The sequence below is a fragment of the Rhinoderma darwinii genome, chromosome 3 (genome assembly GCF_050947455.1).
Source record: "Rhinoderma darwinii isolate aRhiDar2 chromosome 3, aRhiDar2.hap1, whole genome shotgun sequence".
Taxonomy (NCBI): domain Eukaryota; kingdom Metazoa; phylum Chordata; class Amphibia; order Anura; family Rhinodermatidae; genus Rhinoderma; species Rhinoderma darwinii.
The window spans coordinates 318,988,391-319,004,690 of NC_134689.1; the positions used below are offsets into that span (position 1 = coordinate 318,988,391).

The 16,300-nt window shown below is 41.3% G+C and overlaps 1 protein-coding gene across 2 annotated transcripts in view; it reads right to left on the bottom strand.

Moving 5' to 3' along the window:
* Positions 1 to 16,300, bottom strand: part of IGF1R (insulin like growth factor 1 receptor) — a 183,084-nt gene that overhangs the window by 12,475 nt on the left and 154,309 nt on the right. For both annotated transcript variants that reach the window (XM_075858234.1, XM_075858233.1), the window contains exons 16-20: positions 14,127 to 14,356; positions 13,268 to 13,378; positions 3,170 to 3,329; positions 641 to 770; positions 384 to 518 (exon numbers count right to left, since the gene is read on the bottom strand). In XM_075858234.1, the coding sequence (XP_075714349.1) occupies positions 384 to 518; positions 641 to 770; positions 3,170 to 3,329; positions 13,268 to 13,378; positions 14,127 to 14,356 (766 nt within the window). The remainder of the gene's footprint in view (positions 1 to 383; positions 519 to 640; positions 771 to 3,169; positions 3,330 to 13,267; positions 13,379 to 14,126; positions 14,357 to 16,300) is intronic.

Here is a 16,300-nt window from a genome sequence, read left to right on the forward strand (position 1 = left end):
TTCCTTCTTTTTATGCTCCTCTTTGGATGCCGTGAAAGCCATAATTTTGTGGATCTGGCCCGCTTTGGGGGCTTGCACTTAGGAATATGGAGTTACTCTGTAAGGTTTTTTTTAGATTAGGTTTTTTCTCTCTTTTGTGATATGGTTTATTATAACATGATGACATTTTCCTACGTAAAATATAAAATGACAATTAAAAAAAAAAAAAGTTTAGTCAGATTGTGTGTCTATTATTGTTCCTTAGATAACAATCAGACCACATTTTGTATGTAATCAATGCAGAAATCCAGGTGATTCCAAAGTCACTTTCTGCTCTTTGGATGCTGTTCCTCATTGACTATACACGGACACCTTGAAATAAAGATAAAGGAGGTGTTACATACAGCATATCTGGGCAGTTATCTGGCTTCTCCAGGAGACCTCCTTCCATGACGAAACGGAGAACCTGCTCATTAGACATGCCGTGGTATGGCTGCTCGGCCAGTGTAGCTATCTCCCATAACACTACACCAAATGACCTACAGAGATGAGGAAGATCAAAAGGTTACAAAATCTAAGAAAGTCCAATTTTATTTTATCCTTTTATAACGATTTCTTTTCAAGCCACACTACCAGGAATGCATTCAATATTGCTTTTTACCAGACATCAGAGTGAGTGGTGAAGACACCATCCTTGAGGGATTCTGGGGACATCCAGCGAACTGGAAGAAGACCTTTTCCTCCCTTTCGATAATAATCTGTCTCATAAATGTCTCGGGTCATTCCAAAGTCTAGAGATAAAAACAAAATAATGATTGAAAGAAACAAATTGAAACTATGTTCCCAAAGTATTGAGGCAGGAACAACCTTAAACTGAGGCGAAGTTAAAATTTGGTTCCAACACTGAGGGCATTTAAGTAATTAGTGGTCAACATTTACGACCAACATGATTAAGGCCCGTTTACATTGGCCCATTATTGTGACAATTCCCACGTTTCGAACAATAATTGGCCAATGTAAATAAAAACTGCGATCAACAATAAAACTATTGCTTCCATCCAGAACCAAGAGGATGGCCAGATCATAGCACATCTCCATGATCCAGATCAATTTGAAGAACAAGGCAAGCAAGATTGTGGATAGAAAAACCAAGCCCAACTTTGGAACTAGCATTTCCAATTTTTGAAGTTGTGCTTCTACACGGAACAATCAATTAATTTCACGAAATACAATATATACACTTCAGTACATATATTTTTGAAGGTTATAGAGAATCTGGAACCAACACAGCTGCAGCCCCTCCCCAGACACAGATGTAAACATTCACCAAATAGTACTTTCCTTTCCCGTGTGTGAGTATGTATATATATATATATATATATATATATACACATACATATATATATATATATATATATACATACACACATACTCACACACTTGTGTATCATGTGGTTGCATAGCAACGATTCACTTCCGGTCAAAGGTTACAGACATGTGCACTAAGTCAACAGGAGCATGGTTTCATGATAGTGTATCACTATGGATTACATACTACTGTCCTGATTGGTGAGTGGCCCTAATGTCCTAATTTAAACACATGTATTTGCATGTTTGATTATATAGTAATCAAGCATATATGTTTGTATTTAATGTTGGAATATGTTTTTTTATGTTTTGTATTTATCACATGTACACTGCTATTGCCAACACATTTCACGACCTGAGTTTATTATGTACTCTTATGGATTTTAAAATTTGTACAACACTATATTGATTGTTCATTATGTAAATGATGCACATGCGATTTATATCACTGTTATCAATGTGACACCATGCTTGAAAAAGGTTATTAAACCAGGTATTGGCACTTTTGCCAGTGTGGGCAGGTGCCAAGTACTGCAGGAAAATGAAATCGGCATCTCCATAAAGCTTGTCAGCAGAGGGAAGCATGAAGTGCGCTAAAATGTCCTGCTAGACGGCTGCGCTGACTCTGGACTTGATATAACACAGTGGACCAACACCAGCAGATGACATGGCTCCCCAAACCATCACTGACTGTGGAAACTTCACACTGGACCACAAGCAACTTGGATTGATGCCTCTCCACTCTTCCTCCAGACTCTGGGACCGAGATTTCCAAATGAAATGCAAAATTTATTTTCATCTAAAAACATAACTCAGTTGACCAACACTTGCGCAGTGGTCCAAAGTCTTATCAAGTCCAGAGTCAGCGCAGCGTCTACCAGGAAATTTTAGAGCACTTCATGCTTCCCTCTGCTGACAAGCTTTATGAAGATGCTGATTTAATTTTCCAGCAGGACTTGGCACCTGCCCACACTGTCAAAAGTACCAATACCTGGTGTAATAACCACAGTGTCACTGCGCTTGATTGGTCAGCAAACTCGCCTGACCTAAACCCAATAGACAATCTATGGGGTATTGTCAAGAGGAAGATGAGACACCAGACCCAACAATGCAGATGAGCTGAAGGCCGCTATCAAAGCAACCTGGGCTTCCATAACACCTCAGCAGTGCCACAGGCTGATCGCCTCCATGCCACGCCGCATTGATAACACCTCAGCAGTGCCACAGGCTGATCGCCTCCATGCCACGCCGCATTGATAACACCTCAGCAGTGCCACAGGCTGATCGCCTCCATGCCACGCCGCATTGATGCAGTAATTCATGCAAAAGGAGCCGCAAAAAGTATTGAGGGCATATACTGTACATACTTTTCAGTAGGACAACATTTCGGTATTAAAAATAATTTTTGAAATTGGGCTTATATAATATTCTAATTTTCTGAGACACTACATTTTGGGTTTTCATTAACAGTTACCATAATCATCAACATTAGAAGAAAAAAACGCTGAAAATAGATCACTCTGTGTGTAATGAATCTATATAATATAGGAGTTTCACTTTTTGAATTGAATTACTGAAATAAATTAACTTTTTGAAGATATTATAATTCATTGAGAAGGACGTGTGTGTGTGTGTATATATATATATATATATATATATATATATACACACATACATACATATACACACACACACACACACACACACACACACACACACACACATACATACATACATACACACACGCGCACACATACAGTACAAGCAAACCTAGTCGAACATTAGATTTCTTTAAATAAAATGCAAAGAAAACCAAATTTACCTCCGATTTTGACTGCGAAATCTTCTGCTACCATGCAGTTTCTAGCTGCTAAGTCTCTGTGCACAAATTTATTTGCATTGAGATATGACATCCCATCTGCAATCTCCCCTGCCATTTGGATCATCTTCTTCAAGGAAGGAGGAGGCTGCCCGGGGTTATTCTGAAATGGAAAACAAGGGATGGTCCGGTATAAATGTGCACACATCTCTGCCATGCGAACAATAAGTTTTCTGGATACAATGGACAATATAAATAACAAATATAAAGGAAATAATAAAATCTAGTAACACATTTTGTTCTGTCCAGAAGTGAATGATGAGATCTGATTGGCTGTCAAAGATTAGCAGAAGAATAGCAGAGATGAGCCAGACACGTGCTCAAAACTACGACTCAACTTTTGGAGACGACCAATTTGTAGATACCCAGAAGACCAATAAAAAACGTGCCAACTACAGTGCCTAGCCAATATAATATACTTGGCTCCCTCCTCCAATTAAGTAACCTTACAAATCGCTAACTAAAATTGGCCTATACCAAATATTGCTAAACTAGGTTTACGAAGGAACAAAATTCCCCAGTCATTCATAGAGCATGTACGTATTTTTCATCTGACACTAACAGCAAGGCATGAAGCGTCATAGAAAATGGAGGAAAGCACATAAACACACATGAATATTTTTCAAGGTAAAAGTCAAGGCACATAATGTTCTCTCCTGTCTGCCTCCACCAAGTATCACTGTGGAAACACAGCATGCCGGAAGATAAGCTAAACAGATTTGCTTATTAAATTTATACTTCTCCTAAATCTTAAAGTGCAACCATAACCTTCATTTACAGACATGCAAATACAAACAAACAAAAAATTGCTTTGAATTCTGGACGTCAGGATTTTCTTGTTCCCAAGCCGGCCATAGACATGAGGTGGAAACGGATTCATGGTCGATATCAACATAAACACGTAAGATAATGCCCCGACAAGAGATTGTCAAATGAAAAAACAAAACACCTGTTTATTACATTCAATGTATTGTATGCTTGGGCTGGTCTATGCGGGTATATTTATAGAGGAGTTGAAAAAATAGTAGTAATCTTAGGTTATCTGTTGTAGACAATCCCTATCACTTACTAGAACATATGGATGTAATAGAAAAGAGAACCCCGCCACAAAGGGAGCCCTCCTGCAGGATTGGGCTCAGCACACTCATTTCCGCTGGTGACCGTAGTATAAATCAAACATTACATGGTTGTCATATTGTCCTTGGAGAAAGCCTGTGCTACACTCCATTGTAGTAAGTAACACTATGATTCAATAAGGGGGTCGACAATGAAAAAAAAAATTTTTTTTTGAACATCATGAACAAGAACCATTTAAAATTACCTGGATTTCTGCATTGATAACTAATAAAATGTGGTCTGATTTTTACCCAAGTCACAATTATAGACAAACACAATCTAATAACACATAAACAGTTGTACCGTTCATGTCTTTTATTGAGCACATCCACCGTACAGGGAGGAAAAGTAAGTGAACCCCTGTGTTAATGGCTTCCAAGGGCGAATCAGCAAGAGTTGTTTCAATTAAGGAGAGGAGATTGAAAGTGTGGGTTTTACAGGTGCTTTGACCTTTAAATAAAGGCAAACAAAGCCTGGTTATTGGTAAATGAATGGAGAGGAGTTCATGAGGCTGATTGGTCAGCGTCATACACTCCCCTGTACAACGCCCACTTGGTGTAAAGTAAAAATACGCCCACTTGGGCATTAAGCAACTCATTAGCATAAATCTAAAATCGCTAATAAAGTGGTAAAAATAGATCGTTTTTTTTTAAATAAAAAGCATCACTGTCACCTACATTATAGCGCCCATCTCCTTATGTAAAAGATAGGGCACTTATAATGTGGTGACAGAGTCTCTTTAACCCTATCGAGATGCTGTGACATGACCTGAAGAGCACTGTGCACGCAAGACAGCCCAGAAATATTAAATGAAGCATATTTACAGAGAGCAATGGTCCAAAATTTCTCCTCAACTTTGTGAAAATCCTATGTGCAATTACAGTAAACGTTTGGTGGGGGTGATTGAGGTTAACCAGTTAGTAACCGGCCCATAGTCTTTTTACGTCGGTCACTAACGGGCCTTATTCCGATGCCATAGTTTTTACGTCGCAGAATCGGAATAAGTAAACAGAGCAGGGAGCGGTCAGATCTCCCTGCTCTCAGCTGCTAGAGGCAGCTGAGGGCTGGGGGCGTCCCTGCTCTGCCGGGTGAGAGCGATATTAGTATCGATCTCACCCATTTAACCCCTCAGATGCGGTGCTCAATAGCGAGCACCGCATCTGAGTGGTTTTGGAGAGAGGGAGGGAGCTCCCTCTCATCCCACCGACACCCGTCGATAAGATCGCCGAGTGTCTGTGTCTCCCATGGCAGCGGGGGGGCCTAATAAAGGCCCCCAGGTCTGCCTGTAGTGAATGCCTGCTAGATCATGCCGCAGGCATGACCTAGCAGATGCCTGTCCGTTTTAAATGGACAGGTAGTAAAACACTGCAATACAAAAGTATTGCAGTGATTATAATAGCGATCGGAGGATCGCATAGTGAAGTCCCCTAGTGGGACTAGTAAAAAAAAAAAGTTTAATAAAGTTAATGAAAAAAAAATGAAAAAAAAACACTTTTTCCCCTTACAAACTGCTTTACTATTAAAAAAATCAAAATAAAGTAAAAAAGTTATGCATATTTGACTATAAAGCTATTACATTACTTAACCCGCACGGTGAACGCCGTAAAAAATTAAATAAAAAACGACTGAAAAATTGTTTTCTGTGAATCCTGACTTTAAAAAAATGTGATTACAAAGTGATCAAAAAGTCGCATCTACTCCAAAATGGTACCAATAAAAACTACAAGTCTTCCCGCAAAAAAAAAGCCCTCATACAACCGCATCGGCGAAAAAATGAAAACGTTACGGCTCTTCAAATATGGAGACACAAAAACAAATAATTTTGAAAAAAATGCGTTTTTACTGTGTAAAAGTAGTAAAACATACAAAAACTATACAAATTTGGTATCGTTGCAATCGTAACAACCTGCTGAATAAACTTATTGTGTTATTTCTACCACACGGTAAACGGCGTAGATTTAGGACGCAAAAAAGAGTGGCGAAATTTCAGATTTTTTTCTATCCCCCACCCGAAAAAAGTTAATCAATAAATAATATGTACCTAAAAATGGTGCTATTAAAAAATACAACTTGTCCCGCAAAAAACAAGGCCTTCTACAGCTGTGTCGACGCAAAAATAAAAAAGTTATAGCTCTTGGAATGCGACGATGGAAAAACTTAAAAAATAGCCTGGTCATTAAGGTTTAAAATAGGCTGGTCGTTAAGGGGTTAAAGGGGATCTACAAGTTATTCAATTCACTTAATTTTTCTCTCTGAACTGTGGATGTTTACTCAACGTGCTAAATATAAAACACATTAACAGTACAACGATTCATGTGTTATTAGATTAGTTAGATTGTGTTTGTTATCTAAGTCCCAATTATAGACAATCAGACCACATTAGTAATTAATGCAGAAATCCAGGTAGGATTGGCAAAAGGGTTCACTTTTTCTTGCAACTGTATGCACAAGAAGCAAACCAACGAGAGCTCACTAAAAAACCCAAAAACAAAACAATGGACTCAAACATGCTAACAGAAGTACAATTCTGAGCAGAGCTTTTACTTACCACCACCATTGTGTTTAAAAGCACTAATAATCCCTACTGTAAATAATAAAACACACTCAGACTGATGAGACCTAATATAACTAACTAGCAGACAGATCCTCAGCAGGAGGCAATAAAATAATATGCCAACATTCACACAGCTCTGTTTTACAGCAGCCATTCTCCAAACGTATAGAATTGGAATTTAGAGCTCTGGTGATGGCAGGGTCACAAATAAATTACAGTTCTTGGAATTTGGAAGGTGCACTCTGGGGCACTGGAATGCAGATAGGCAGCCTTATTTGAGTTAATATGGCACTGTAACCTTCTCACCTGGCACAAGGATGATTTATAGTCTGGGAATAGGTGACCAAGGAATGTGGAGAAGGAGTTGTGGGATTAGGTTTTAAATAATCACCCTCTTCTAAATGAGCAAAAGTCTGGGGGTTAAATGTATACATACAGGTTACAGAACCAACAATGATACTTAAGGTAGCGCCGAACAACAGCGGTCAGCTGCCATACGAATGCACCATCCATACAGGATCATACATTGACTAAGTGCCTGAGGAAGGTCATGGTATTGACCGAAACGTCGCACTGTCATTGGCTATAAATATAATAAAATATTTATCTGCAAAAGAATTTCCACTTTGGTGTGCATAGTGCTTTTTCTCCATGTATACATACAGGTTACAGAACCAAGGATACTTAAGGGCATGCCCAAACTCTTATTTAAAGCATGTCTCTGGCCTGTGGGTTAGGGGCTGAACAGTTAGGTCCACTTTACACCGGACGTAAATTTTGCAGTGTTCGGGCTTATTTAGACGAACGTGATAGACGAACGTGATATACGTCCGTGCAACGCGCATGATTTTCACGCGCCTCGCACGGACCTATGTTAGTCTATGGGGCCGTGCAGACTGTCTGTGAGTTTCACGCAGCGTGTGTCCGCTGCATAAAACGCACGACATGTCCTATATTTGTGCGTTGTTCGCGCATCACGCACCCATTGAAGTCAATGGGTGCGTGAAAAATCACACGCAGCACACGGAAGCACTTCCGTGTGACGCGCGTGATTCACGCAACAGCAGTAAAAAGTATGAATGTAAACAGAAAAGCGCCACGTGCTTTTCCGTTTACAAACATACAGAGTGTCATAATGATGGCGGCCACGCAGCCACGCATCATATGCTGCTGGCACACGGAGCTGTTAAGTGCCTTTTTCGCGCACAAAACGCACACTCTCGTGTAAATCCGACCTCACAGTAGCAAAGAGGAAGGGATTTGAACAAATCTCATCCACACACTGTGGAAAATCAGCACAGAAAACATGTACAAAAATTAAAATGCCGGATTCTTACTCTGCAGCACGTCAATTAACCTTGCACAAACACTGCGGACCGCAGGGAAATTTCCATTTTGTTTGCAGGGGACCTTAAAGTGCTGATAGATTGTCATCACATCAGCCCCTCTCCCATTTTGGGGCTTAAAATCTAAATTTACGCTCTCTCAAAAACACACATGACAATTTCAAGGCAACCTTTAATTTTTTCCTCATTGATGATCCACCTAAATCTTTTCAATTGGTTTAGGAGTGATATGGAGAAAATTGCCCTTTCTGTAGGGGGCCTTAACCAAGAGGCCGTCCAGGTACGGGATGACAGCAACCCCATGCCACGGAGAATTGAAATGAGAATTGCCAGGACTTTGGCAAAGACCCATGTCCAAAGAGGAGACCGACACACTGGTAAGGTTGAGAACATATCACAAAACGAAGGAAGTGCTGGTGGGTCCTTGGGATAGCGATGATATCGACATTCGCGATGCATGAGGTTCTATGCGAAACCTTCGTACACAAACGAAGCATTCAACTTCTTAAAATCCTGGATTGGACAGACTGAAATTTTTTGGAGTAGAACCCCTGAAAACATCCTGACTGGAACGATAACTTTCTGTAGAAAAAAGGAATGAACAGTCTAGGAGCCGACAGAAAAAAACCTTACTGGGGGAAGGGTCGAGAACTTTATCTTGTAACCGGTCGACACCACCTCTCGAACCCAGGCATTGCCTATAAGGGCGAGCCATGTCTCCAAAAAGAAAAGAAGTCACCCCCCCCACTCGGAGAGCCTATACGAATGCGAGGACACCTTTAAGCCGAAAATGTCTTAGACGAGGAGGGCTTCTGGGGCATCGTTGCCAAGGCAGCTAGTCCTCTTGTCTGGTCTCCGTGATGAAAACGACTTATGGGACAAGAGTTAGGAAAGGACCGAAACCTCGAACAATGGAAAAGACTGCGGACGGCTTGGGCGATTCGGAGACAGAGGGGAGCGCTTACTGCCAGAAGCCTCAAAATTAATTTCGTCCAGATGCTTTCTAAAAAGTCTGCCACCAGCAAAGGGAAGGCCAACCAGGGCTTTATTAGAAGCCTGATCGCCTGCCCAAGATTTTGGCCAAATAGAGCGCTAAATGGTATTTAAATAAGCCGATGCATGGGCATTGAAGCAGACTCAAGAAATAAGAACTTTGCTGTGTGGATCACCTAAGAAATGAGTTCAGCCATATTCTGCCGGCGCTCCATTTAGGATACTGGAGTGCAACGGTTTCCCCCAAACCAAGTAAACCTTACTCACCCAAGTGGATGCAAAAGCTAGGTGCAAAGCAGAACCTGCGACCATTAATGCAGACTTGGTTTGGGAATCTAAGTTCTTGTAAAGAGGGTCACAAAGTGATGCCGCATATAACGGTGGGATGGTGGTACTTTTTGGAACCCGTGAGATAGGCGGATTCACAGAATGAGAAACAGACTGTTTTGAGATCAAGCCCTATTGGAATTAAAACAGAGTAGTAATAAGTGTTGAAAAAGTCGCCTGTTAGGATATTTCTATTCTTTGCATACAATTTCACCATGGTTTGAAAAGCATAGCCTTTGGCTCCTATTCCTGAGAAGGGCTGATGGGGTCATCCTTTACATGAAATGTGTCCCACACAGCACAGATCAACGCCTGCATGACAGCTGTCAACTGTGAGTCCTGTTTGGCATCTAAATTTGAATTGAAGGATAAACTCGACGAAAGAGACTGATCCTGATTGGAAGCAGCTTCCCTATTGATGATGCTGATAGGGGACCCTTGGAAGAAACATGATGAGGAGTGGGACTTGTCCACGACACTTCTGTGCTTCTTATGGGATCTACCATGAGAGATAGACATTGTATTATCCAAGGAGGGGAAAAAGAGGCATTGAGTTTTGCCGTTATCTGGGAAAGCAAGTGCTTCAAAAGACTCAACCATGGTTTGGAAGAATGGAAACGTCCCAAAAAGGCCTTACGAAAGGACTTCACCCATTCTAGGAGGGCCACATCCTCAGGGGGGGGGTGTTGGATTTTAGACACTGGGCAGAATGAGGTACACAGGCTGCATGTAAACTTTATATCACTCAACGCAGGCATAGTATGTATCCATGCCCACCTGTGCTGGCTGCAAGGTGGGATGCTCCCCAGATGAAGACTTGTCACAAGGGAGAGGGTAACAGAAAAACAGACAACTAACTGGCAAGCAACAGTATCAGAGGAAAGAGTGAACCCCTGGGGAGGCTGCACCTATGAAAAAAATAAAAGGACCCTGATAATAAAAAACCTGATAATTCAGCCATAAGGCTAGCGTACCCCTTGTGCTGTATCTGCATTACAGAAAACTGGAGAGGCTAAAGAAGTGGCTCCTGGAGCAACAGCAAAGAGATGCCCTGTATAGCAACGCCGTGAAATGGCGCCGGCACCCGAAATCTGGCTGAAGCAATGCTGCGGGAAGAACAAGGACTGTCCAGGTGCACGCGCCCTGGAAAAGGCTGCACTGTTCCTAAGCCCCCCTCCTCACAAAATACTTCCTCCAAGTATCCAATGAAACTATGCTGGGCGGCCGATAGGCCCACTTGGTTCATGTGACCACGAGGGGGCGTGGTGTGTGCAGTCACATATTGCAGTCTAGCACAGATTAAAGTCAGGGGGTAATATGGTGCAACATGGTTACCTAAGGTATGTCCCATAGAAAGAGACTTTCCTACTAAATAAAGTGTACCCCCTCAGATAGGACCCCAAGTAGGAATTCCCCTTCTAGGAGGGGAAGGGGGGATTTTCATACTCACCCTATGTAGTCTTTGGATGCACGCAGGTTCACTTCCTCAGCAGCATTGTTAACCAAGGTATGTTCCTTAGATAGGGACTTCACTATCCCAATAAAAAAGTACCCACTCAGATAGGACCCCATTAAGAAATATACCTTATAGTGGGGGGACGATTGTCATATTCACCCTACGTTGTCTTCGGGTGTATGCGGGGTTACTTTCTCAGTAATCTCGCACATATAGTGTAGTCACTGGTACTCCACCTGCGGATGCACACAACATGTTAGGTGACCGGTGGTGATGGAAAGTGATGCAAAAAACTGCCTGAGTTAACTAGGCTGGTGACCAGGCTGACAAACAACCTGCAGCTCAGGAGAGAAAAGAAATTAAAGGAAAAGAAAAATTGCAGCAGACCTGAGAATCAGGTCATGTCTGCCTTCTACGGACAACTAGGCTAAAAATGGCTTTAGACTGTGGGAAGGGTACGGCTTGGCGGAGCCAAGACTTTTCCTACCTAGTGTCAGCCTACTATTGGCAAGGGGCTATACCCATGGTGCAGTGTCCTCCAATGATATTAATGCTAATGTATATTTTTTGGTAAGTAATCATTTCAGAATCTAATATTGTAGTAATCATGCCATAGATTTCAGATCCCAATTGGTCAAAGGGAAAAATGGTAGTTCAAGACTGTGTTTAAGATGTAGCTGTGGAAGAGAGTCAGGGGGGTATTTCTTCTTGGATCCACGCACCAGAGGCAATTGTCATTTGGGGTTGGCCTCATGCTTCACTGTAAGGAATGGAGGAATGCGATAACAGCAATATGAATGATCATACTAAAAATACTGCACAGTGTTTCGACAGCTGTTCTTTTCATCGGCACAAAAATGTAAATAAACCGAATTTTATAAAACTTACATCTTACTATGGCCGATAAAGTGATTGCCTGTCTGTCAAAACGTATTGCAGTATTCCCAGTAAGTTAATGGCTTATTAATGGAACAACTGGATTCCTTTCTACCGGCATGATCCCAGCCATTTACCAACTGGAGCTGGCTGGTTGCTGTAAACAAACAATGATTGGTTCCAATATCTTTATTGGAAAAAATATATATATATATATAAAAACATTTAAAAAAATCCTTCAGACACACTTCTGCAGTTCTAAAACATTTGTGGGTCCGGGCTACAGCCATAAGGTATTTAACTAGTGCCTTTTTTTCCAGGGAAACAGAATTCACCCACAGATCCACAATGTTTTCTCAGATATATTCTGACCTTAGAGCACTTGGATAAAGTAGGTGGAGAAAGATGCATATGATGCCATTTACAGGTTAGTCTGCTCGACATTAGCTCTGAATAACGGAGGATACATACCAGAGGCAACATGAGGGGGAGCAAAAAACGTATCAAGGCAACATAGAAGAAAAGGATGTTTGTTGTACAGTGATTTTATACTTATAAACAGATAAAAGACAGAAGCCGATTCTCCAAACTTAAATTACTCTTGATTTAATTTCCTTTCTCAAAGTACAGCAGAAAGCCGTGCTCCTTCTTCATCAGCAGCTGCTCTTCCCCTTTTCCTGTTTACTTCCACCTGCATCACTGAAATGTCTTTAAATAGCGGTGTTCCAGATGTAACATGCCTATGACCCCTCGAATATGCTTTCAATCAATCAGGAACAATTCCGCAGGCAGGGTTAAAATATACTGGAAAAGAAAGTGGTTTCATCTGGAAGTATCAAGTTTTGGAGTAGAATGCCATGCATAAAGTTTCTCATGTTTAGGCCTCTTGCACAAGGCCATAATAGGGCTTCCATAGAGGCTCATGGACCCTACTGTACCTCCGTATGTTTCCGATTTGATCCGGAGGAATATGATTTTTTTTTCCCTGTTAGAATGATTTGCTTCTATGGGAGAATATACACCATACGGCGGAATCTGGAGTCACAGCAGTCTGTACAGCTTCTGACGCGTGCATGTGGCCTAAAACTTACAATCTAATATACAGTATTACAGTAGGGGGTCAAAGTATAATAATTTCCCTCTCTCCGACACACACCCAGGTCAAATTTCATAATATTACGTAAAATATCTATGAACATATATGTATTCAAGCTTGGACAACTGTGTTCGTTAATGCTATGTGGATGCGATGTGCAGCACACAGACACAAATTATGCCATGGAGAAAAAGAAAGAAATCAGACAGGGAAAATCATAAGACCTCAGACGATGTCCGCAGGATACTTTTGTACGATAGCATAGTTTTCTACTGACCTCTGCGTCTGGTCTTAAAGATCTTAGATAGCTTTTGAGGTCTCCTCGAGTCATTAATTCCATGATGACAAGGGTCGGTTGACCTTGAGAAACGACACCTAACAAACGCACCTAAGAGAGAAACAACAAGTAAAGAAAAGAATGAGTAGTTAGTTGGAATCATTGTTAAAGGGGTTTTCCCATGAGAGACATTAATAACATATCCAGAGGATATGTCAATTGTCAGATAGATGCGGGTCCCACCTCTAGGACCCGCACCTATCTCCAGAACGGGGCCCCCTAAACCCTGTTCAGCTGCTCTGTGTTGCGGCTGAATGAGGTGAATTCCGACCATGAAAAAGGTTACACGGTAGAGAGTTGCGAAACCAGCATAGTTTGCGGAGCTACACTGTTTCTCGCATGCTACGCGGCTTCCGTAGCTGCCATTCACTACTATGGGAGTTACGGAAACCGCATAGCTCAGCGAGCTTCGCTGTTTTCGTAACTTCTGGCCATATAACCAGGAAGTGGCTGGGAGTCAGCGAGATCAGACAAAAGAAAGAACAGAGTTTATGAAGCCCCGTTCTAAAGATAGGTATGAGACCCAGAGGTGGGACCCGCATCTGATATTTATGACGTATCCTGTTAGGCTTGAGAAAGACCCTCCACTTGTCACGGGTCGAAACTTTGCCATTTTTTACTGGATGTTTGACCAATAAAAGAACTTATTGATTGAAACTTGGGAGACGTGTGCTGCTGTTCACCACGCTTTTTCTGAAGATATCCTGTGGATATGTCATAAAAGTCTCTCATGGGAAAACCCCATTAAATAGGTCTTGGGCAGATAACTCAATATGCAGAAAAGATGGTATCTACTTACCACATGGTGACAGTTGAATTCCTTCATCACAGAAGCCTCGTTTAAGAACTCAATCCTTTCCCGCATGCTGGCCGTCTCATTCACTGTTTTTATAGCCACTCTGGTTTCGCCTTCATCTTTCACCACTCCTTTGGCAATCCCTTCATACACCATTCCAAATGATCCCTGTCCCAGCTCGCGGTTCATTGTTATCTTCTCACGAGGGACCTCCCACTCATCCGGCACATACACTATGAGTGAAGACAAGGGAATAGTAAATCATGCTTCCACTGAGACAGGAGTGGATGATCGATATGTTACTATACATTTTTTTTTTTTTTTTAATATCAATTAACACTTCTTGTTTTCCACATGAAAGATGCATTGTCTACATAATTTCTGCACTTTTAACTTACTTACAGTTTATTAAATTGCTCTCACTGATATGCTTGAGAATCATTGATGGTAAGGATGAAAAGTCCTGGATGGAATTTGATATTGAACTTTTTATATATACACATTGCAAAATGCATAAATACCTGTGAATTACATCACTAAAGACTAGTAAATACATAGGCTGGACAACAAACCCCAAACCGACTATGTTAAGTGTAAGTTGCATGTGTGGATGCATGTGATTAAGTTGGGGGCTAATATGCATGTTAACAACCCCTGTACAAGTAAAAGGAAATAAATTAGGGGACATGTCTGCTAATGTAAAACGTACTGTTTTCACCATACAAGACCGTCTGGAGTCAAAGCAAGCTGTGGCAATAATAAACTTGCTTTCTTGGAAGAGGCTGAAGGATAGAAAGTGCCAAATGTGACCCTTCCAAACACAGAAGATTTAAAGGGATATGACAAAGAGGTAGGATAGTAAATTCCTCAACAGATTAAAGATCCCTGAGGCTGAGAAATGTCAAAAACCCAGGTGGAAGGTAATTATCGGATAAGGAGGAATAAAAACATTTTAGAATATATTTGGTGGATAATTGAAGTTTTCCTCAGACAGCTCCAGGGTCCTGGTACATCTGCTGTTCCAGCCGGTTATGTGTACAGTCCCAACCCTATTGAAGGAGCGTATCTAAAACAGTTTACATGTTCGTTCCGTAGTAGAACAATACGCTAGGAATGTGTATGTCTCTATAGCGTTTCATCTCACTAGAACAGGTTTGCTAAAGCTTCTTTTGATTTCCAGTGAGTTCCTACATGCTGATATGTCAGAGCCTGTGATATGCTGTCAAGAACACATTATTATAGTGCCTTTCATTGGGTGTTAGGCCAATTTCAGATGGCATATCGGTGGGGGCCCCAGCCGTTGGACCTCCATCGATTATAATGTCATCACCTATCCTGTGGTTAGGGTATAACGTTTAGTCTTGGGACTAACTCTTTAACGCAGACAAACTGGTGGTTATCACAGATATAACCACTGCCATAGCAGTTATCAACTAGGCAGATTTGCCATTGAGGACTTCGTGACAACCGCTGTGTTTGCTGTAATTTGCCTGTGTGTGGATGTGTAAATTACACAGGAAGAACTTGAAGATATGAGGAAAGGAGACGCTCAAGTGATGTTCAGTTCTCCTAGTTAAACTAAAGGCATAACACCATCACTTACACTCTCGCCACTTTATGAATTACAGGGTTAACCAGCAGAGATAAGAGAACCACGTCAGTGACCCCAATACCAATTAATTTAACATTCACAGGGTGACGAGAGGTTAGGTTTTTTTAAAGAAATAAAAAGCAGCTGGGCCCTACATCTGTTGGTCCCTAGGCTTCTTCTTCAGATGTGACGTGGATGATCCACCTATGTAAGTAAACACATTGTGGCCTACTGAGAAGAATATAAAATACTTTTCCATTTTCTAAAAGGGTGTCGTTTTCATTATACTTGTGTGACACTATATTCTGTATCCACAACATTTGTACACAACAGGTCTAGAGTATTCTAGGTGAACCACTTAGGTCATAAACTATCACATTCTGTAGGAACTGCTCTCTGTCTACAACAGCAAAATATTTTTGGGTTGGTTAATCTCCAAGGTGAAGAGAGGAGGGTGTTTCACGCTAGAACTTGCTCCGTTTATAAAACAAAGCCTTGGAATTTCCTATCCGGCAGCGGAGTAAAACAAAAGCGCTGAGGCTATGTATATCTATATGTGCCAAATGATGTCAACACACTGCCCACA